General features: G+C 42.7%; 1 protein-coding gene across 1 annotated transcript in view; it reads left to right on the forward strand.

Annotated features, from left to right (window-relative positions):
- DAB1 (DAB adaptor protein 1) overlaps positions 1-22067 on the forward strand; it is a 581991-nt gene that overhangs the window by 307559 nt on the left and 252365 nt on the right. Inside the window, exon 2 of the mRNA XM_035018460.1 lies at positions 4784-4986. Within this exon, the coding sequence (XP_034874351.1) occupies positions 4920-4986 (67 nt within the window). The 5' untranslated portion in view covers positions 4784-4919. The remainder of the gene's footprint in view (positions 1-4783; positions 4987-22067) is intronic.

Below are 22067 nucleotides of genomic sequence, written 5' to 3' on the forward strand. Positions count from 1 at the left end.
TGGTCACCCCCCCTTCCCTGTTTCCCTTAGTACTTGGCAACCGCTGATCTGCTTGCCATCTCTCTATGAATGTATTTATTTTGGGTCATTCATATAAATGGAGTCATACGGTGTGTTTGCGTTTAACTTCCTTCATTTGGCCTACAGTTGTCAAGGTTCATCCACGTTGTAGCATATATCAATGCTCCATTCCTTTTTATGGCCGAATAATATTCCACTGCATAGATAGACCACATTTTGTTTTTCCAGCTGATGGACATCGGGGAGGCTTCTCAGGGAAAGTGGGGAGAAGAGTGGTTTTTACCCTGCCCTGTGCTCTGCTACTTATTAGCCATGTGATGGGGGACCAGTTACCAAACCAGCTTCTGCTTTTCTTTGTTAAATGAAAACTAATAATAAAACCTAACTTTTCAAGTGGCTGAAAGGTTGAGTAAAAGAAGATCATAGTATCATACCTGGCAAATAGTGGGCCCTCCTAAATGCTAGCTGTTCTCCAGTAGGGTCTTATGAGAGGGATGGGTAGGGGGGAGAGAAAGCACAAATTTGTGTTACAGTGGGTTTTTAGTATGTGTTCTGTTATGGATGCTCAAACCTTTATGCTGCCTTTTTTTTTTAAGGCCTGTGTGTTTTCTCTGCTTTGTGGTTTGGTGTTTTTGTGCCCCCCTCTCCCAAACTGCCCCCCCAGCCCCCCCCCAAGTCACTGAACACAGGATTTTACATTTAGAAGCAGTTCACTAGACAGGATGTCTGTAGTGGAATGTTACATAATTCACATTTAGATTTGAAGAGCTCATTATAAAAAACGTGACACACTTCAGGAATATTAAATTACCGCAGATTGTGTGGAGCAAAGAAACATTATTGAAGCATTTCAAAATTCTAGGCAAGCCTGAATTTAACTGATAGGGTTTCACAGCTTTTACTGGGGGAAAATGATTTGAGTTGTCACATGGTTTCTGGCCCTTGGGGGACTTTAATCTCCTTAATTACAAAGAAACGAATTTCTTAAATAATTTGGAGTTACTTCACAGCATTTTCCCAACCTCTGGCTTTTGGAAAATTAAAGGGGATGCCAGGACCCAGGCTATGGTAGGTTCTCTCCTTACTGCAGCTTCCTTATTTAAAGTTTTATTTGAAATGATGTTGGTTTCTTTTCATTATTGGTATCAGGGTGTACTTCAGAAATTCACAAGTAATGCTTTATAACACTTGAACACAGTCACATTTTGTTGAACAAGCAGTGCTTGTTCAAGATACCCACAGAATAGGGAGAGGTGCTGTATTGTGCTTTATAAAGTTGAAGAGGAAAAAAATGGCCCAGTTCCCATCCAGTTTTATATATGAACTTTAAAGAATGCTTGAAATTGTGTAAAATCTATATGTTTCAGCTCATTTTACTATTTATATTAAATTTGTATTATTTCCATCATCCAGCATGATGGAAATATCTATAGATTCTGTCTCTTCCTGCAGTGTCTTTAAAGGGGAGACATAACCTACCTTAGTTTCTTCTTCTGTAAAGGGAAGGTAATGGTATGGACTTGTGGTCACACACCGCCACGTGACCTTGAGCTGTTAACACAGAAAATTATTAGCACCTCATCTTAATATTAAGTGCTTTCCAGGAGGTGTGCCAGGTACTCTTCCAAGCATGTGACGTGTGTAGTCGAACCTCATTTCCACAGCTCCAAGTTACCCCCATTATACCGATGGAGAAACGGAGTCAAGGAGGGGTTGAGTAACTTCCTCAGTATCACATTGCTTATAAGTGGCTGAAGCTATGGATCCGGCCAAAAAGCAGATCATAGTATAAGTAGGGAGAGATTCCATTTAAGAGAGAGACCAGAAAACCTTTCTGCCTATACTTTTTTGAACTCAACCTTGAGGGGTCAATAGAATGTCAAGTGAGACTTGAGGAGAAAGATTGAAGAGAAAGGTAGCAGTACAAGTTACAGTTGCAAAGATGAGGAAGTACATCCCCTCCCTACTAGACTTACATTTCCTTTTATTAGTTGGGCTGTTCATTGCAAGGCTCCTTGCCTTTGCATAGCTGATCCTTCTGCCAGAAACAACCATTCATTCATTTTTTATACATGTATTTATTGAGTGCCCATTGGTCCTTTCTCTTATTATCTACTTGGCATAAGAATCGTTCTTCAAGACCCCACAGTATAGGGCTCCTTCTCTGAGAAGTTTTATTGACTCTTCCAAGCAGAGGTGAGTATTTGCTTCTTTTCTTTTTATTAACATATAATGTATTATTTGTTTCAGGGGTACAGGTCTGTGATTCAACAGTCTTGCACAATTCACAGCGCTCACCATAGCACATACCCTCTCCAATGTCCATCACCCAGCCACCCCATCCCTCCCACCCCCCGCCACTCCAGCAACCCTCAGTTTGTTTCCTGAGATTAAGAGATCATAGGGGAAGGGAGGGAAAAATGAAACAGGACGAAACCAGAGAGGGAGACGAACGGTAAGAGTACTTGCTTTTTTGTGCCCCAGTATACCCGGTGTTTGTGTGTGTTAGTTCCAGTTGTGTGTATTACAGTTCCTTACATGACTGACATCTCCATTAGACTGAGCATCTTTGACAACAGGAATAAAGAATCCGTACTCTTAGCCAGGACTGTTGCACAGTGGATGTCTGTTGACCTGAATGAGCCAGCATTTGCACCTGGCCCATTGTAGGTCCTTCATAGATATTTGTTGCAATGAAATGATCGGTATTAATAAAATTATGTCCATGTACGGCCAAGCGTTGTGGCTCTGTCATCTCCCATGGAATGTTGTCTTCTGTCAGGGGAGAGGTTAGGAAGGGGGTGAGGGCTAGTGGTGTGGTGCAGACAGATGGCGTAAGGGTGGCAGGGAAGGTTCTCGTTTTCTGTGTTTGATTTCATGGACCCCATTCTAGGAAGGCAGTTTTGCATTTTCCTTAATTGTAGCTTTAGTTCCTATTGTAGAGACATCTTTCATTCAGGGCCATCATCCTTTTAAAAAAATCACTTGTTAACAAATAAATAAACCAAGTATCTTTGGCTAAGGTGGGAATTTCCCTATTATTGGGCCTTCCTATAATTTTACTAATTTTATTTTTTTTAATCTAAGTATAATTAACACACAGTGTTATATTAGTTTCAGGCATACAATATAGTGAGTCAACTATTCTCAGTGCTAATCGTAGTAAGTATCTTAATCCCCTTCACCTATTTTACCCATGCTCCTCCCCACCTCCCCCCTGGCAACCCCACGTTTGTTCTCTGTATATAAAAGTGTGTTTGTCTCTTTTCCTCTTTGTTTTGTTTTCTTAAATTCCACATATGAGTGAAGTCATGTGGTATTTATCTTTGTCTGACTTATTTCACTCAGCATTATACCCTCTTGCCATTTGTAACAACATGGACACATCTAGAGGATATAAAGCCTTCCTATAATTTTATGTGGCTTTTTTATTAGACCTTCTAGTTAAGCCTTCTTTGGTTATCATGATTAAGAGGTTCGGTTTACTGTTCTTTTTGAGCAGAAACTCACATTCAGGGTCAGCCTTTTTGGATTCAACCATTCTGGGTCTGTGGGATGAGCTCAGAAATGGCTGCACAGTTTGAAGGTCTATTTCCAGTAGCTTTATCTCCATTTTCTTTAAAAAATGAGATAACTAGTGAAATGTTTATTTTATTTTTTTTTAAAGATTTTATTTATTTATTTGACAGAGAGAGACACAGCGAGAGAGGGAACACAAGCAGGGGGAGTGGGAGAGGGAGAAGCAGGCTTCCCGCAGAGCAGGGAGCCCGATGCGGGGCTTGATCCCAGGACTCTGGGATCATGACCTGAGCCGAAGGCAGACGCTCAATGACTGAGCCACCCAGGCGCCCCTGAAATGTTTATTTTCAGCTGAACTCTTTGATATAACTATCAGATAGATGGTCACTGGGAAAGGCAGTTGACTCTACACAGGAAATACATTCATTCAATTTAACTGAAATCAAATGAGATAATGTATGTGAAGCAGTAGCTGAGGGCAAAGTATATAGTAAGTGCATAGTAAATACTAGCTGTAATTGAAGTGGTTGTATTATCATTATTATCATTATCATCTCTTCCCAGCACAGAGTCTGGACTTAATAGTACCTAGTAGTGTGCAATGCATATTTATTAAAGAAAGAAAAAATGGAACGTGTGGCTGCCTGCTTCTTTTCTTTTTCTCCCCACGTTAAATGCTTGTCTGCTCTTATAGCTGAGGAAAAAGCTGGAAAGTTTCTCAGCCCCATTTGTCACCTTACCCTTGGAGCCCAATTGTATGTCAACTCCATGTCCCCTCAGATGCCTGGCAGTGAAGGGACAGACCACAGGTCACTTCCCTATGATCTGCTTTAGCCGCCACGGCTCTGATCAAGCTTGGCTGATGGATGGGTGCCCTGTTGTTGGAAATGTCTCCCTGGGTTTGCTCAGGAAATACTCCTTTGCTATATTTTCTGGGTGGCATCTACTGCTTGAAAGCAAGACGTGGAAAACAAGGAGTTTGCCCTTCTTGGAAATCCAGAGTTTTAAAAAGATCTGTTTTGAATTATGTACCTAGGTTGAGAGACCATGTTTCAGGTAGAGCTCTGATTCCCTTTGCTACAAACCCTGTCAGTGGCTTGATGACATCAAGTGAGCAGTTTGTACATGGAGACCAAGATTTTCCTGGTGTATGTTTGACAGTTTATTTCCCCAACCCCCGACTAATTTCTGTTTAACCTCAAAAGGGTGATGATTCTGAACGTTCTCTTGGCTTGATTTGCAGCGCTCGGAAGGAGTGAATGAGATGTGCAGCTCGGAGCGTTGTTTCTGAAGGGAGGAGTCATTCTCTTGGAGAGGAGTCCTCCATGAGCCTGGCCGAGGCCCGGGATCTGTGTGAAGTGGACTAAGGATTTAGTAGGATGTCAACTGAGACAGAACTTCAAGTAGCTGTGAAAACCAGCGCCAAGAAAGACTCCAGAAAGAAAGGTAGGGCTGATTTGTTCCTTTCTTACCGGCTTTTTATCTGTGTAGTGTTTTATCTCTGGAAAGATGTGTAGGTTATCTTTGTGATGGCATATGTTTTTTAAAGGGCGCCAGCATTATTTGCTGTTTTCTGTACTCATGGTATATTTTAATGGCTCTCCATTATGCCTTGGGTAAAATCCAAAATTATTTTTATAACCTATAAAACCCTTCCTGGTATGCCTTTTACCCATCCCTCCAGCAAGCAACATCTCTGCCTAATCCTCCCGCCCCCTTATCCAACCCTATTTACCCTCCAGGCATTCTGTCTCTTGTGATTCACTTTTGCAGGTATCCAAAGTTCTCAAATTCCAGCAGCACCAGAATCACCTGGAAGGCTTGTTAAAACACAGATTGTTGGGTCTCATCCCCAGAATTTTTGGGTTTGGTAGGTCTGGGGTAGGGCCCAAACCTACATTTAGAACAAATTCCCCGATGGCACTGGTACTATTATTTCAGAGTCCAGACTTTGAGAACCAATGGACAATAATCTCGCCCGAAATCCTTTGTCACTCTCCACTTTTTCCTAGACTGGCTCCTACTTAATCTCCAGGTTTGTCCTTTCCTAACCCGCACTGGGTTAGTTGTTTTTGTTTGTTTTGCTGCAGTAGGGCTTTGTTAGAATCTCACTTTATTAAAAATTTCCTGTGTTTTTGTTTGTTGGCTGGACTGTGCATTCCTGCAGAGCTGGACCTCTTGTTCACCTTTTAACTCCAACACTTGGAACGTGCTTGACCCAGAGGAAGCACGTAAATACCTGTTAATGAGGACTGGCATGCATACTATGATAATAAAATAATTCTCTCACTCTCCGTGTTTTCTCGAGAATTGGGTCCCATGGCTTTATGACCATACCTTTCAGGATGTTTGTCTCCCGGTGGCAATTAGGTGTAAGCAACTTCGTGTTGTGTGTTGTCTTTCTCTCCGTCTTCTGAGCCGCATGGAGGAGGATTAATAGACTTCTCTTTCAGGTCTTGAAATCTGTCAATATGGGCTTGCAAACCAGGATGCACTTAGCTGCTTTGTATAGGCAGTGATTTGTTTGAGACACTGCTGTGCCTGCCCAGTCATGTTTCGTGATGGCATTTGTTTGACACTCTATAGGAAGCAAGGACATAAATGTAATACACATGCAGCTTGCAGACAGCCAAAACCTCAGCAAGGACGATAAATTTTGCATTGGATGTTTATTTGAAACACATATTTTGGAAGTAATCTAGTTCATTTCCTAAAACTTAATGTAGACCTTGTATTTTATGCATCATGGTCTAAGAATAATAGAAGGAAAGCAAGTCAGTGAGAGAACGGGTCTTGGGAGAACTGCTGCATGGGGGGAAAAAAAGATTCCAGAGCACGATAATGTACCAGAATTCAAATGCTTTTTCACTGAAAAACGACAAGTTATATTTTTGCTTCAAATTTAACCTTTCCACCAAACTTGTGCTCTTGAATGCTTAATGCATTAAAAATTGTATCTTACTGAATATCTTTTCATTCTTAAATTGAACATGCAAAACCAGGAGCATTCTTAAAATGAGGATTCAGGTTTTCAGAACATTGGCTTAGTTGAAGATTTGGAATGGGAGCATGAAGGTGACCTTTTTAGAACCTCCTCATCTTCATGTCTTACAGGACTCTAAAATCAGCATAATACATATGCAAGGAATACCCGCTTGCAAGTGGCCAATACCACGCATGGAGTCTGGGCAGGCAGACCTGGATTCAAATTCTAGCTATGCCACTTCCTGTGTGACCTTGTAATGTTACTTAACCTCTGAGCATCTGTTTTCTCTCCTATAAGTAAGGATATAATATTAAACTTCAAAGGCTTACTTTGAAGAATAATTGAGATAGGGCAGATTAAATACTTAGTATAGTACTTGGCATTTATTAAAGGATCAACAAAGAGCCTTTTTATAAAAGATTTTATTCATTTGACACAGAGAGAGAAAGAGAGCATGTGCACAAACAGGGGAGAAGAAGAGGGAGAGGAGAAGCAGGCTCCCCACTGAGCAGGGAGCCCGACGCGGGGCTCGATCCCAGGACCCTGGGATCATGACCTGAGCCAAAGGCTGATGCTTAACCAACTGAGCCACCCAAGCTCCCCGACAAAGAGTCTTTATGTGTGTTCTTCCTCTTCCTTTTCTCTTTTTCCTTCCCTTTTCTCCTTATCCTTCTCTCCTTAATTCTTCTCATCTCCTTTCTTCCCTGTCATTTTTCTCCATTTCTCTCCTCTCTCTTTTCTCTGTTTCTCTTCTCCCATTTCTGTGCTCTTCTCCTCCTCTTCCTCTTCTTCATTTTCATCATCTTCATCATCAGCATTATACTGTTTTCTCTTATCCCATTCTAGAACCAAGGGGATCTTAGAAAGTGTATAGCTGATTTGTCCCAAAGTAAGATTTTATAATTGTTCTTAATTATGTAGTAGTGATAAACAATATGCATTCTTGATAGACTTCTCTGGCTCAAGGCACCATGAAAGCACATACATACATTAAAAAAGCGAGAGAATGTGCTCATAACAGGATTAATTTATTTCTTACTCCTCAGTTTTTCCTGTGGAACAGTAAGTATTCCATTAAGCAAATGTTGCTGACTGAGCCAAAATAAGTAGAACTTTAAAAGGAAATGTTAACAGTTTATTTATTGATCGAATCTTGAATATAATAGCATTACTAAACTTTGTTAGTAATTCTTCCAATTCCTCTTTGATTTTTCTGTGGAGACAACATATAACTTCATAAGTAGGTTTCTGTTTTCCTTTCTAATCCTTAAGTAATTCTTTTTCTTGTCTTATTGCATTGGCTGGATCTGTCAGTACAATATTTAGTGATAGGAGGTATGCTTAACTTGATCTTCAGTTAATGGAAATGCTTCTAAGTTTCCTGTGTGATATTTAAATTTTTGCTAGAGATTTTTTTAATAATTTCTTCTTCACTTATCATTGTCTAGGAAGTATTTTTTATAAATCCTGAGTTTGCATGTTGAATTTTATCATATGCTTTTTTTATATTAATTTCAGTGATTATACATATTTTTCCTTTCAATTTATATTGTGGTGGATTTTACTGATAGATTTTTCTAATCTTCCTTTCTGAAGTAACTACTACTTGTTCATGACATATTATTTTCTATACATGGATTTGATTTTTTGATATTTTACTTAGGATTTTGATATCTATATTCATCAGCATCATTGGCATATAACTTTCTTTTCTTGAACAATCTTTGTGTCTGGTATTAGTAAAAGTTTGTAATTTCATACAGTGATTTTTGGCGCTAAAGAAATACTGAATGATATTTAAGCCCCTTTCTGAAAAAATTATGTTTTTCTTTTTTAGTAATTTTATTTGACTTTTTAGAAGGTATATATTCTTATTATACTGAAAATTAAAAGAGACAAAGTAAGCATGCCTAATCCCATTAATCAAAAATAACTGCTATTAACATTCTAAGTGAATTCCTTCTGGACTGACTTTTCAGGATATGTGTTTGAGATCATACTAAGTCATAGTTTCATATCCTGCTTTGCTATTTGACATTAGATCATAAGTACACTTTTCATATTATTACATGATATTACAGACTAGAAGGGTTTTTTGGGGGGTTTTTTTTGCCCCTTTGGCAAGATTTAGATGGTTCCTGGGGAAGATATTTTATTTCCTAAAAAGAACACCCGACAATAGGGGTCATCTATCAAGAGCGAGAGTGGCATAAAGAAAGTTTAAGAGGCCCTTTAGAATTTCTCACAAACCTATCACCCTGGTTCTTTAACCCAGGCTTTTGAAAGGAAGTCAGATAGTTTCAAATACAAGTCACACAGGGGCATATTTCACCATAAAATGCATTTCTCGACAGGCCATGTAGGAGACGTAACTGGAGTATTCACAACTCAAATAAGGAAGGCTTGAAAGTGGTCAGAAATAAAGTTGTTTTCTTCATTTCATTTTTATTGGATTGTGTCACTATACATGCAGCTTGTCAAACGGTGCCTATTCCAGGAGTGGAATTTGATGGAGGACGGGAATGTAGATTTTCAGGTTCGTTACCTGCCATCAAAGGGGGAGAACAGCTGACACGATTCTTGTTATTTATAAAACCGGCACTAGGCCACCCAGTAGAAGACTGTGGGAGAGGAACGGGTCCCTGTGAGCAGGTGCAGACGTTTCTGGGTGTTGTGCCTGGGGTTTCTCAGTCAGCACCACCTGGTAGCTGAGTGTGATAGAAAGAGCACTCACTTTGGAGCCAGACCTGGTTTTATTTTTTTAAAAGATTTTATTTATTTATTTATTTGACAGAGAGATAGAGAGCACAAGTAGGCAGAGAGGCAGGCAGAGGGAGAGGGAGAAACAGACTCTCCACTGAGCAGGGAGCCCGATGTTGGGCTCCATCCCAGGACCCTGGGATCATGACCTGAGCCGAAGGCAGCTGATTAACCGACTGAGCCACCCAGGCGCCCCTGGACCTGGTTTTAAATTCTAATTCTTTTCCTTCTCACTGTGTAACCAGAGATGGGTTATTTAGCTTGTTAGAACCCTGTCTCGGTGAGGGTGTGTGTGCGCACGTAAGAATAATACTTACCAGAAGGGCAAGGGAGGAATCATGGGTGAAGGTCCAGCGTGGGAGCCACAGCATGGCAGCTCCTGGTTAGCATTAGCTTTTCTGCCCTTTTCCTTCTGAGATCACAGTTCAGCACTGTCTCCTGATCTTCTAGAAACACCTGCAAATAAACTTACCCGCTTTCCAGATATTCGAGTTATGTCCAAGGATCATTAGTTAGCAAAACAATAACAACAACAAAATGCTACCTTATTTGCTCCCTGAAAGACTTGGCCTAGAGAATCAAAGCCCTGATGGGTCTAGGAGACGTTGGTGGTCATATGACAGACACCTTAGTTTTGGGGCCCCATCAAGCTGAATTTGAACCCTGGCTGTGTGCCTCAGTAGCTGTGCGAACTATTGGGAGGTTTCTTTTTTCCCTTCTTCTTTTTTTTTTTTTTTAATCTTTTTATCTTTTAAAGATTTTATTTATTTGAGAGGGAGAGAGAGCACAAGCAGGGGGAGCAGCAGGCGGAGGGAGACGCGGGATCCCCGCTGAGCAAAGAGCCTGATGCAGGACTCGATCCAAGGACCCTGGGATCACGACCTGAGCCGAAGGCAGACGCTTAACCCACTGAGCCACCCAGGCGTCCCTAATGGGAGATTTCTTAAAAATTCTGGTTAATTTTGGTTAAGGAATGGTTTCAGTAATGCCATACTCAGGGTCCTAATCCCTCAACTGGTCAGGTAGCCCAGGAAAATATCCTGTTAACACTGGCTTACCACTTGAGGAGCTAGTAAAGGGCTATCACATTCATTATCTGATTGGATCCTCAGGACTGGGGTGATAAATATAAAAGAATTCATTTTATCAGGCCTGCGGTGCAGAGCTGCTATCTCTCTGCCTTCACCTACTGCTCTTGTCCTGCAGGGAGGCCGCCCACCGTCCGTCAAGACCCTGGCCCAGGGCTCGAACCTCAGGCCGGCCACTCCGGGTCTGTCCACTCCCTCAGGACACTTCCACCTTCCCAGCTTCTGTTTCCTCAGTCACCAAACAGAGGTGGAAATTATATCTGTGTGACCCAATCTGAAACCTAGACGAAGCATTAATTCGTGAATGAGGTCTTTTGTCCGCAAGGATTTATCCAGTCCCGGTTGTGACCCCTGCCAGCACTCAGTGTTCTGTGGGCAGAGAGAAGTATCTGGAAAGGAGAACCTGACTGTAGGCAGTTCATGTAGTTGAAGAACTTCTGCTTCCAGAGGCCCTTCTGATTTTTATAGGTCATCCTTCCTTTTAAAGACCTGTTTTTCTCTACTTTGCTGCTTTTATTCATTCTTAGCCTATTACTACTCAAAAGTTAATGTTTTATTTTTACTCCAAATTCATATTTGTTACTTAAAATATGTCACGCTCCTCATAATAAAGGAAATTCTTAGACTCTTTTCATGGCTTTCCTGACTAAAAACAATTGAGTTTTCATCTTAATAAACACGAGTAGCGTAATACTCTAAAATAAACTTGAGTAAGTTCTCTAGAAATGGAAAAACAGGAAAGGTTATAAGGAATTGGCAATTGGGGGCTAGTTAGAGCCTCTTGCTCACAGATTAGCTCTCGAAAGAAGGACTTGCTGATGGACACTCATTTGGGCAATGGCAGCGTCAGGGCTGGAGGCCAGGAACGGCTCCCATGGCTGGTGGTTCTCCAGCTCATCAGGCTGCAAACAACTTACCTTCTTGGGGTTGACCTCTTGGCGTGTTTCTTCCCTCTTCTTTACATTGAAGGCTCCTGGAAGAGGTCATGCTTTAGAAGTAGATGAACTTAAGTTTGATTTAAGACTTAGCACAATTTCTGCTTTTGTATCTCAGGCTAGCTACTTTATCTTTCTGAGCCTCAGCTTCTCCATCTATAAAATAGGGACAATAGCACCTATCTCGGAGTGTTGTAATGAGGATTACATGAGGGAATAACATACAACACCCAACACAATTCAATTCTCTGTTCATAGACTCAGGATGAGGAAACTTTCCCTTTCCCTCCAGTGCCCCAGCTCCCCGGCCAGCCCTGAGAGGCAGCACCTTTCCTGGTGCTGTAGGACATGAGAGAAAAGTAAAAGGCACCCTTTTCTCCAGAGGCACATGGGGGGAATCACTGAGAAGAAGGAACTGGTTCATCTTCAAATGGATGCTTGTTTCAATAATAACGGGGAAGGTGAACAGGAAATACAAAGGAGAATGGACCATGCTGTTAAGCTATAAATATTTATTAATAGCCATCATTTGTATTGTGCTTCCTTCATGCAAACCATTTTAGATAAATTGTCCGTGATGAGCCCAAGTCTTACATCACCCCATGGAACACGTAAGAAAATAATGTTCAGAGAGGTCAAGAGACTTGCCCTGGGTCACGTGGTTTGTCTACATACGCTGGAAAGTACTAGGTCTGGCAGACATTAACGTCTGTGTGGTCTTCCCTGAAAGCATGCTCTGGGTTTGCCCTGTGCCTTGATGCTGGAGGGCTGGCGGGTCCGAAAGAATTACAGGGGCTACACTCTTTTTTTGGCAGAGGAGGCACGGAAAGAGATGAGGCACATCATGTAAATTTATGGCACCATTCTGCCTTGGCAGGGTTTTGGATCTTGGTGTGCTAATTGTTCTCTCCTGACTCTGTGATTTGCAGGCTTTGGAAATTCAAAATCAAGGATTTAATTACACGATGACATCAATTTCTCTGAGGTTGATCCATAAAGCTCTGGGGCTGAAGGGCTTGGGAGGGAGGGAATACTGTTTTGGGTCAAGAAGTCCAAATCCCTTATGGTAGGACTGGCTGTCATATGGTATAATGTGTGGTGGGGAGAGGCTTCTGTACTGTCTTTGAGCACATGGTCTTGAATTTATTACAGGACACATCCCTCACTGCGGTCATTCCCTGAAGACAAACTCATTCCAGGTTTCATTGGTGACTTAGTTCTGGGCCTCATTTTAACTGGTTCCTTTATAAGAAGTCAGGCTTCTTCAAGCCCTCCTTCACACCCCTTTCTTCCTTGGATGTATTGTGTAACCACAGCAGCATACCAAAGAGGATAACACCCCAAGAAAGCCCTCTGAGATTTGGTCCCTGTGTCTTTGTCACTTGGCCTCCTCTTAGCCTGAGCCACACTGAGCTTCAGTTCCCAGAGCTCAGCTCTGTGACATCTGTGTGTCGGCTCCTTCTACCTGGGGTCATCTTTCTCACCCTGTCTATTCACTTGGCCAAATCCTGGCCATCCTTCAATACCCAACAACCATTTGTCTGAGCCACCATCCTTGCATTTTGAGCTTTGTAACATTCTCAATTAATTAATCATGGACTGTCAGCCCCTGTGACCTCCTAAATGCCTCCCAAAGCTGTTCATGCTCTCTCTCCTCACTGTTCCTCTCCCAAGTACAGTCCGGGCTGCCTTCCTCTGCCATCTGGGTGGTTCTCACACCCTCCTAAGTGGTTTTCAGGTTTTCAGTCTTTTCCCATCTCCAAGCTGTTCTGGACACTTGGAGATCTGATCAAGTCTCCCCTCTGCTTCAGACCCTTCAGGGAGCGGCTCCGACCACCCCCAGGGTAACGTCCACACTGCTTCTCGTGGTGTTAGAGAGGCCCCGCCTGGTCTGACGCCTCCTTATCTTTCCGGTCACATTTCTCCACGCTGTTCTGCAGTGACAGTCCATTCCGTGGCACAACTGAATTAATTTCAGTTCCCCGATCATACCAGGCAATCATTCACATTTGGGGTTTGGCAAATCCTATTTCTTCTCCCAAGAATATGTTTTCTTTTATTTCTTTTCAGAGTTAACTCCACTTATCCTTTAGTTCCAATTTCGATATACTGTCTGCAGAAATGCTTTGGTGCCCCATTGCAACCCATCCTCATGACCCCCAGCTGCGGGTCATGACTGTTTTGTGTGCTCTTAAACGTCTCATTTTGCTCATCATAATGTATTTTTAGTTATCTTTTTGTTCCTCTTTATCACTCATTATGTTGGGAGTCCTGTGACGGCAGGAACCGTGTCTTTCTTGTTAACCACTTCACTTCTACCACTGAGCACAGTGTTGAAAGATGTAGGTGTGCAGCAATGTTGGGTGAATGAATAAATGAGCAAATGAATGAATTTATGACTAAGAGAAGCCTCATTCAACTGGATTTGTGAAGGGTTCCATAGCACCCTGTATATACTCAAATCATCGCACTTACCATGTTTCTCCTATCATTTTGGCTTATTTTTCTGTCTCTACTGTTAGTCATGAGTTCCTAGCACAGCACTCAGAACATGGTAGGTACTCAGTAAGTGTTTGTTGAATTGATTATCGCAAAGTGTGGGGGAGAGTGATTTGTACAAGGAGAAAGAAAATTACAAAACACAAACACCTCCCCTAAATGCTGGCTCTTGAGATTCTTATTATGTCACTTTGAAAATTCCTACCATTCTGTGAACTACTTCTCCTTTTGTGATGTGTGTCCAATCACGTCTGGTGCCGTAATTTAGTGTGATGTGGGCCATATTGGTAGTAAAGCTATAAGATTTGCCATATTAGTTCATCCCCCTGCTTCATTAAGCTCAGTGTGCTGCCTGTGGAAGTGGCTGGGCTTGAATTTTGATGTTGGGAAGAACAAAGCCCTTTACATTATCCCTCCAAGTCCTGTGAGTCAGGAAGGGTACATGCCTTTGTAGGGCTGGAGAGCCTTCATCTTTGCAGATAATCAGCAAATGCCCCAGAGCATGGGGTTTCATTATCTGTGTGGTTTGCTGAGTGAGCAGATGATGTTCCAAGGTGTGCTAGGATTTCAGCAACCCCCTCTTTGCGACAAAGCCTCTAGGATGGTCAGAGTGCATATGTTGAAAGACCGAGCAATTCTACACAGTCCATCAAGAGAGTACATGTAGATAAAAGGCAGAGGAGAGGGTGTGCTAGAGGTGAAATGTCTCATTTAAGCTTGAAAACAACCTTTGGACAAATGTTCCCATTTTATAGGAGAGGCAACTGAGACTCAGAGAGACGAATGGCTTGCCTGAAGGCCACACAACTAGGAAGTAAAGGGACCCATTTGCAGCTAGATCTCTCTGATCCCAGAACCTGTCTACATGCTTCACACTAGACTGAGCTGCTCCCTCCTAAATGGTGTGTCTTCTTACCAAACACCAAGTAAGGCTTACACTGAAAGACATCTTCCTACAGATTCCAGCAGAAACACTCTTAGGTTGCCATGGCCATAGCGAGAGGAAGGAATGATGGCAGAATATGTGGTACAGTAAGAAAGGGGGTTGGAGAGGCAGAGGAAGCTCTAGGTCTTCACTCCCCTTCTCTGGCAGGCGGGAGGTTGCCGTACACAAGGGTTCCAGTGATTGACTAGGAAACATTTCCCTTTCTAAGGAGAATTCCAGTTATACTATATTTTCCAGATATAAAAAGGTAAAGACTGGGTGAATTTGAAGGACTTTGTGCATTCATTAGAATGCACATCTAGCTCATAATTTGGAACAAGCACTCCAAGTTTGCAAATGCCCCCAAATCGATGAGTATTCACATTAGCCCATTTTACTTCCAGTTCCCCACATCAGAAATACTCATGAGAATGCTGGTGAGGAAGGTAGCTGCTGTCCATCCGCAGTTATATAGTGTCAAGCGGTGTATTTAAACCCTTACATGTATTTTCTCATGAACAAGTCTTTGAGGGAGCTCCTCTTTTTAAAATCCCAAATTTACGGATGAGGAAGTGGAAATTAAGGAGGCAGGACAGAGTTCATGCCATCACTCCAGAACTTATGCTCTGAACAGCCCTGCAGTTCTACATCACTCATGCATTCGGCAGGTATCACAGGTGCCTTATATGGACGCGGACCTTCTGAACACATTGACCTGCTTGGCCCTCCCTGAAGCTGCATGAGTTTTCTCCAGCTCGTTATATTCTCTCCGCCTGGAAAAAAATCACCCTAATCTCTTAGCTGGCTGTCAGGGCCTGCCTGATCTTCTGAGACCCAGCTCAGAGAGCACTTCATGAAGTTTTTTCTTAGCATTCTATTCTTCCCATGGAGTAAAGACTTCCTTACCCCATGATTCTCAGCATGTTGGGTTTTTACAAAATCTTTCTTCCAGGGAAAGCTTTTATGTCTTTCTTCCCTCAACTCGGATTGCACTTACATACCTCTCTTCCTTACTAGATTGTGTTGTGAGTAGAGACGTGATGGCAGGGACTGTGTCTTGAGCATCATTATATCCTCCCAAAGCTGGGATGAGGAGAATTTATCGAAGAGTTGTCTGTGTGGAGGATGGGAAATGACATTAGTTGCACGACTACTAAATGCAAGCAGAGAATACACTGAGAACACAGGAATTGATGAATTTGATAAAACTCCCATTATACAGATGAGGAAACATACTCAGGTGAGTTCAGAATATGTTCAAGGTCACCCATCATGTAAATGGAAGAACATGAATTTTTAAACTTAGCTCTAAATGATCCAAAACATGGGATCTTCCTGCCATATTCGCTGTTTCCCAGCAGTGGCCATCAAATAAAACCTCAGTGAAAGCTCAGTTCCTGGGGATCTGTGTCCTATTGTTAAGTGGCAGCAATATTTGCAATTTACTTTTATAAAGAATTTATAGATCATTGTTGTAGATTCACTTCCCTCAGATTGGGGACTGTCATCACTTGAGTTTTTCAGTTCCCCTGACTGGTGATACCACTCTAGGGAGAACTTGCATTCTGATTGTTAAACCAGAGGCAGGAAAAGCCATGCTGGAACTCTTTGCACTAGAAGAAGCCCAGCAGATGATGAATAGCAGACCTGAATCTTATCATGTATTTCAGGATGATGTACGGGACTGTTGGAAACTGCCTTTGACAAATGTGCACAGGAAGGGGAATTATCTCCAACAATGAAAAATGTTCTTATTATGTGATCCTAAAAAGATCAGGACCCCTATCATTGGGAAAATGATCATCCCCGTATCCCTTATTAACAGCGATATGGAAGCATGTGCTAAAGACATTGGACGTTGGGCTGAAGCTGTGATGGATAGCCATGAGTGCTGGATCAGGTTGGACTTAATGAAAGGTAGCTTGATGCTTGATAGCAGGTGGGAAATGTGCAACTCACTAAGGTCGCTTTTAGCCCTTGCTTCGTGAGGCTCTGCAAGACTTGTTCCTGCTATCTTAGCCAAGTACCCAGTGGCTTTTGGTCAGGCCAAAAACTATGATTAAAGAGTAGGAGGTATGTGATATACGTTTGTAGGAAATAAAACCATTTCCATAAGGAGGAGAAGACAGGCGTTTTAAATATTTAATCTTACTTTATTTTCACATTTCACATGCATATGTGGAAACCTAGAGTCCTAGAGATTCACTGGCCTGCCGAAGGCTAGAAACCAGCAGAATGCAGATTTGAACCTGAACAGTTTGATTTCAAAGTCTACATGCTTTGCAGACCATGGTAGCTTTCAATAAATAACCTTCTGGTTGAAGTTCAAAGTAATAGAAATAGAAACAAACAAATGCATCTGTGAAGCGCTTGCTGCAGCTTCTAGCACATGGTAGATGTTCAAGAAATGCTCGTCTTCCTGCCCTTCCTCCTTCCTTCCTTCCCTCATTCCATTTTTGAGTGTTTTCTAAAACCAGGCAGAGTGTTAGCCACAGAAGATTGTGAACAAGTCCTGGGCTTAGGGAACTTGAGATCTCTCCGAAAGACAACTAAGAAGCAATTATAGTTCATTACAGTAAGTTGAAATCCCAGAGCAGAGATAAGCAGCTATCCAAGGGCTTCCCAGAGGTTGTGCCATTTAAATAAAGATTCTTGGAGTGCAGATTTATTACTTTTTTCAGTTCGATGGGTGCTTTGTGAAATATCTTCTAGTATTATAGACATTGTCTACCCATTAGATTTAAATCCCTAGTGTGAAAAATAAATCCTACCTTGTCCTCTGGTGAAAGGAAGGCCAGCAGATCAGAAATCTTTCTGGGGCAGCCACTTGCTCCTCCCCCCAACCCCCCTGACTTGACTTCTAGAGTAAAAGGCCCTTCAAGTTGTATACGTGTTTTATTCATTTCCTATTACATGTAGGACCAGGCATATAGTATGTGTTCATTAAGCATTTGTAGAACAGTGGAGTAGCCTGTATTAGATAGGTAATTCTTTGGCCTTTGGCCTGCATTTTCCTAGAATCAGTAATTTATATTCCATTAGGTTTCCTTTGATGTTTTAAAGGAATGATTACTGTGGCTTCTTCTCCTGCTCTCAAAGTTATAGATTGCAGATAGATTTTTGTGTCATTTGCCAGTGCTGGTCTATTTTAATGGCTGCCTCAAGCGCTGTGTGGGGGAGTCTAAAGTCATACCCTGGCTCTGAGCGAGAACAGTCAACATCCAAGCGTATTTTCTTTCAATTCCTTTTTTTTTTCTGCACACATGTGTGCACACAAACATGTAAACACATGCATTCTAGTTTGCTCCTACTGGGTATTTAATTCTGCATTACTTTTCCACTAACTCTTACCATCTAAGCTGTTCCCATGTCATTATAAATTGTGCAATTATCACTTTACAAAAAGCGAGGCGATCTCATTTCCCTTAGCTTTTACTCACAAGCCCTCCTTCCAAACCCTTCTGTCATTGTTGCCTTTTTTTCAATGGTTCATTCCTAAATTTGCCGAATCTCACTTCAGTGGCAGCACAAAGAATTGCTTTCAATGGTTGATGATTCATTTCATCACCTTGGACTGATGCAGATGTTTACCTTCTGCATCTTGTGGCTGGGGAATGATGCTAACTTGTTTCCCCACAGCAAGAAGAAAGGGAGACCTTGGGGTGGGCTCCCCTCTGTGGGTGTGTCCCCAGCGGGGGCCGCCACTCCGGGGAAAGCCTTGGAATTCAGATTTGCCAATGGATGCCTCTGAGCACGAGTGATTCTTGCAGTTTACATCTTTTAACCTCAGCTTTATCAACTTTAATATGTTGTCCTGGTGCCTTGATTTTTTGGTTCATCTGTTTTAATGTGATGAAATGTAAAGACAAAGCTCAGTTTGTCCCCTCACACCGACAGTAGGAGTTTTCAGCTGATAGCCTATCCTCCGTCTATTAAGGATTCGAATTTTAAGCAGCCAAAAATACATTTTCCTGGTATCTGTCATCAAATGATTAGTGCAACTATTTAGTTCTGGTCGTCTCTCCTATTCTTGGTAGATTTGTTTTCTCTTCTTAGAATTCTACTGCCGCCCTCTCTGTCTGGGAGACTGGAGATGTCATTTAAACATTGCTTATTAGGATTCCATTATTTGTTCTCATATACAGTCAGCTAAATCAAAAAGTCAGGCAGTGTTTTTAAATTGCAAATTTAAATGACAATTTATAGACCAGGTCTACTGGAAATTTTCTGTCCTTGGCATCCATCACTGCTTGTGTGTATATAGTTTTATGCTCAGTCTTTTTTCTCTCTTTTTATCTTCTTGAGAGCATAGCACACACATCCATCAGAAGGATCAGAACTACTTGCAGTCTAACAAAAAATGCAATAAAGATCTTGAAAGGAAATGAAGACAAACACCCTATCCCAGACCTTGCTTAGATACTTATTCTCTTCCTCCACCTTCCCCCTACCCCTGCCTCTTAAAGAGGAAACTTGCATTAGTCACTTCTTTAAAAAGTATCGAAGTACCTGGTTTAGTTTCAAATAAAATAAACAGTCACCAAAGGCCCCCAAAATGCCCAATATTGTTACCTCAATTAATTTGCACGATAAACCAATGATAATGAAACTATTATTAGGAATGGTGTCATAGCTGATATTTACTAAGCACTTACTATGTACCAGGCACTGTTCTGTGTGTTTCATTTGCCATAACTCATTTAAGATAATAAGATGCTGATTTCTAAAGAGAAGACTGAAATTCATGGGGGTCGGCGTGCCCGGGGCCCAAAGCTTGAGTGAGTGGTGGAGCTCTAGCTTCTGACGTAGAGCTCTGTCCACCACACTAGCTTCTGTTTTTATTTTCAGTAAGGAAACTTAGGGCCTACTTAGTATCTCTATTTTGTAAGAATGACAGGTTGAAAAGTTGTCACATCATGCCTTGCTGAGTTTTAATTTTTAGCAGATTGGGTTAGAAGGGGGGGCTGTAAACCTTGAAATCGTCTTTTTTTATCAGTCCATTTTCCCTGGGATCAGAGTAGATTGGCAAAGCATTATGATCTTCCATTTCAAAGCTGAAGGATTATCCATCTCGATGGGTGAAATCATCTCTAAAATCCTTCTGAAGCCAGCTCCTGCAGAGGTTGGTACATTTCAGAAAATGCCTGTGATACCCAGGAACTTTGGTGATGGAAATGAACAGAGTCAAATTTGCATCTGGAGGACCTGTATTTAGCGTGTGGTCCCACTGCCTCCATATTGTGTCCTGTGTCTCCTCTTATAACAGAGCCTGGAGGTCTGCCTTTCAGCCTGTGCTCACCAGGCTCCAGTATCAGCAGCATCTGGGGGCATCAGGGCTGGTGAGGTTCCAATTAGACAGAGGAGATGATGACAGGGAGAGATGGAAGGACTTTGTCTTGCCTGTGAGAAGACATGGGGAGGGAGCCAGAGGAGGCTAGGGGAGCCATCAGACCACAATGTGGGCTTGATCCTGAGTGAAAGAGGGAGGGTGCGAGGGAAGAAAGGAGGGTAAGAAAGAAGGAAGGGCCGGTAGAAGAAGCATCTCAGACCTCAGCAAGGTCATTGCGTAGTCCTTGAGCCAGAGTCATGCGTCAGAAGAGGCCCCGCCTCCTGGGAGTAGGCCTGCTTGAATATCCCTGCTTGCTCCATCATTGGCTGGGAGCAACCTGTGGGAAACATGGTCTTGCTGCAGACGTGGAATGGATTTCTGAGTGCAGCAGCTGGGGCTCTTTCCCAGCAGCTGGAAGTCTGCCAGATGCGTTTTTATGGTCCCCCCACGCTGTACCAAACTGATCGTCAAGGTACCTAAATTATTCAGCCATTCTAACTTCAGTTAGGTGGTGCAATGAGCAATTCAGATTCCTCCCCCCATGTCACCCTGTGCCCCTTAGACAAGGATGGACACATGTCGGTTAAAAGGAGGTGCTAACTGAGGTTGGGGCCCTGGATTCTCTGGCCAGAGTCCAGCAGTCCTCAGAACATTTTGTCCTTTTGCATCCTGCAAGGCCCGAAGAGAGGAGATTGAAAGCAGCTGTAGGGTTGGTAGCCCTAGAAGGAAACCCTCTCTGTACCTTGTGATCTCCCCACACCTCTTTCTGTGTCACAGGCCAAAGAAGAATGCCCATCCCATCGTGCCCCTGCACCACCATCCATGCCAGGAAGGCCAGAGCACCATTTCTGGAACATCTTTCTGATGGCCAGCATGCGTAGGGCCTTATTTAAGTAGATTCCGTGAACCCTCAAAACGACCAGTGAGGCCGGTTTTCTTCAGAGCACAGCCTGGTGATTGTGTCACTGTCTCCAGAATTCCAAATTGATCCATCACAGCTCTGCCATTTATCAATGGCAGTTACCTTGGGCAACTTCTAAGTCCCATAAGCTTTTATTTCCTTATGGGAGAACCAAAGTCCATGTATTATGACTGGTTCCTGGGACCGTAAGGTTCGTGGGAGGTGGGCGAGCCTGTGTGCATGCATCCATCCCTGCCTAGCTCTGTGCCCTAGGTGGTGGGGGATGAGGGGGGACACACCACCTTGCCCTTTCCTGCCTTCTAGGAGGTTACAACTTAGTACTCAGTGTTACTTTTTGGTCCTTAAGCACACCATGCTACTTTATGCCTTCCTGCTCAGCCTTCACATTGGCCTTCCTCCAAAATCATTTGTTGCTTGGAATAGATCCTACTCATAAAAGAAGCAATCTGGAAGGCTGGGCATCCTGAGAGCCTTGAGCCGAGCACCGAAAAGCCAGGCACTCATGTATCTTCCCCTCATCTCTCCAGAGCTACTTTGCTTTTTCCAGACTGGCTTCTTCTCCCTCTCTGCAATCAGGCTTGCCTTGGTCACTTTGCTCATGTCCAGCTTTACTAGCTTCTGCATTAAAAATCTCAATGACAGCTGAGTCACAGGGTCCCCATTCCAGATCCCGGGCAGAGCAAATCGGTAGGCTCATCCCAACTGACAGTGAACTGTTCAAGAGTTAGAGACGTATGACAGATGGTAGGTGCGATAGTCCATGCTATGGGCAGTGGGAGGGGATCGCTTTGCAAAGTAGTGAGGCATGGATTGAACAGATACAGCCACCAACAAGATTGAGCTTAGGTGTCACTTCCTCCAGGAAGTCTTCCTGGACCCAGCTGAACAAATATAGGTAGGCCCTCCCCTGGGCTATTCTGACTCTGGGCACTGGCCTGTGTTCCAGTAGCTGTCAGGATGTGCTGTACTTTCCTCAGCCCCACATCTGTCTTCATACCAGATGGTGGTGCATCCGGAAGGTAGGGACAGGATCTACTTCATCTTTGCAGACACCACCGGTATCCCAGTGCCTACCACCCAGCA

Source organism: Mirounga leonina, unplaced genomic scaffold (assembly GCF_011800145.1).
Source record: "Mirounga leonina isolate KUSES-001 unplaced genomic scaffold, KU_Mleo_1.0 Mir_173, whole genome shotgun sequence".
Classification (NCBI taxonomy): Eukaryota; Metazoa; Chordata; class Mammalia; order Carnivora; family Phocidae; genus Mirounga; species Mirounga leonina.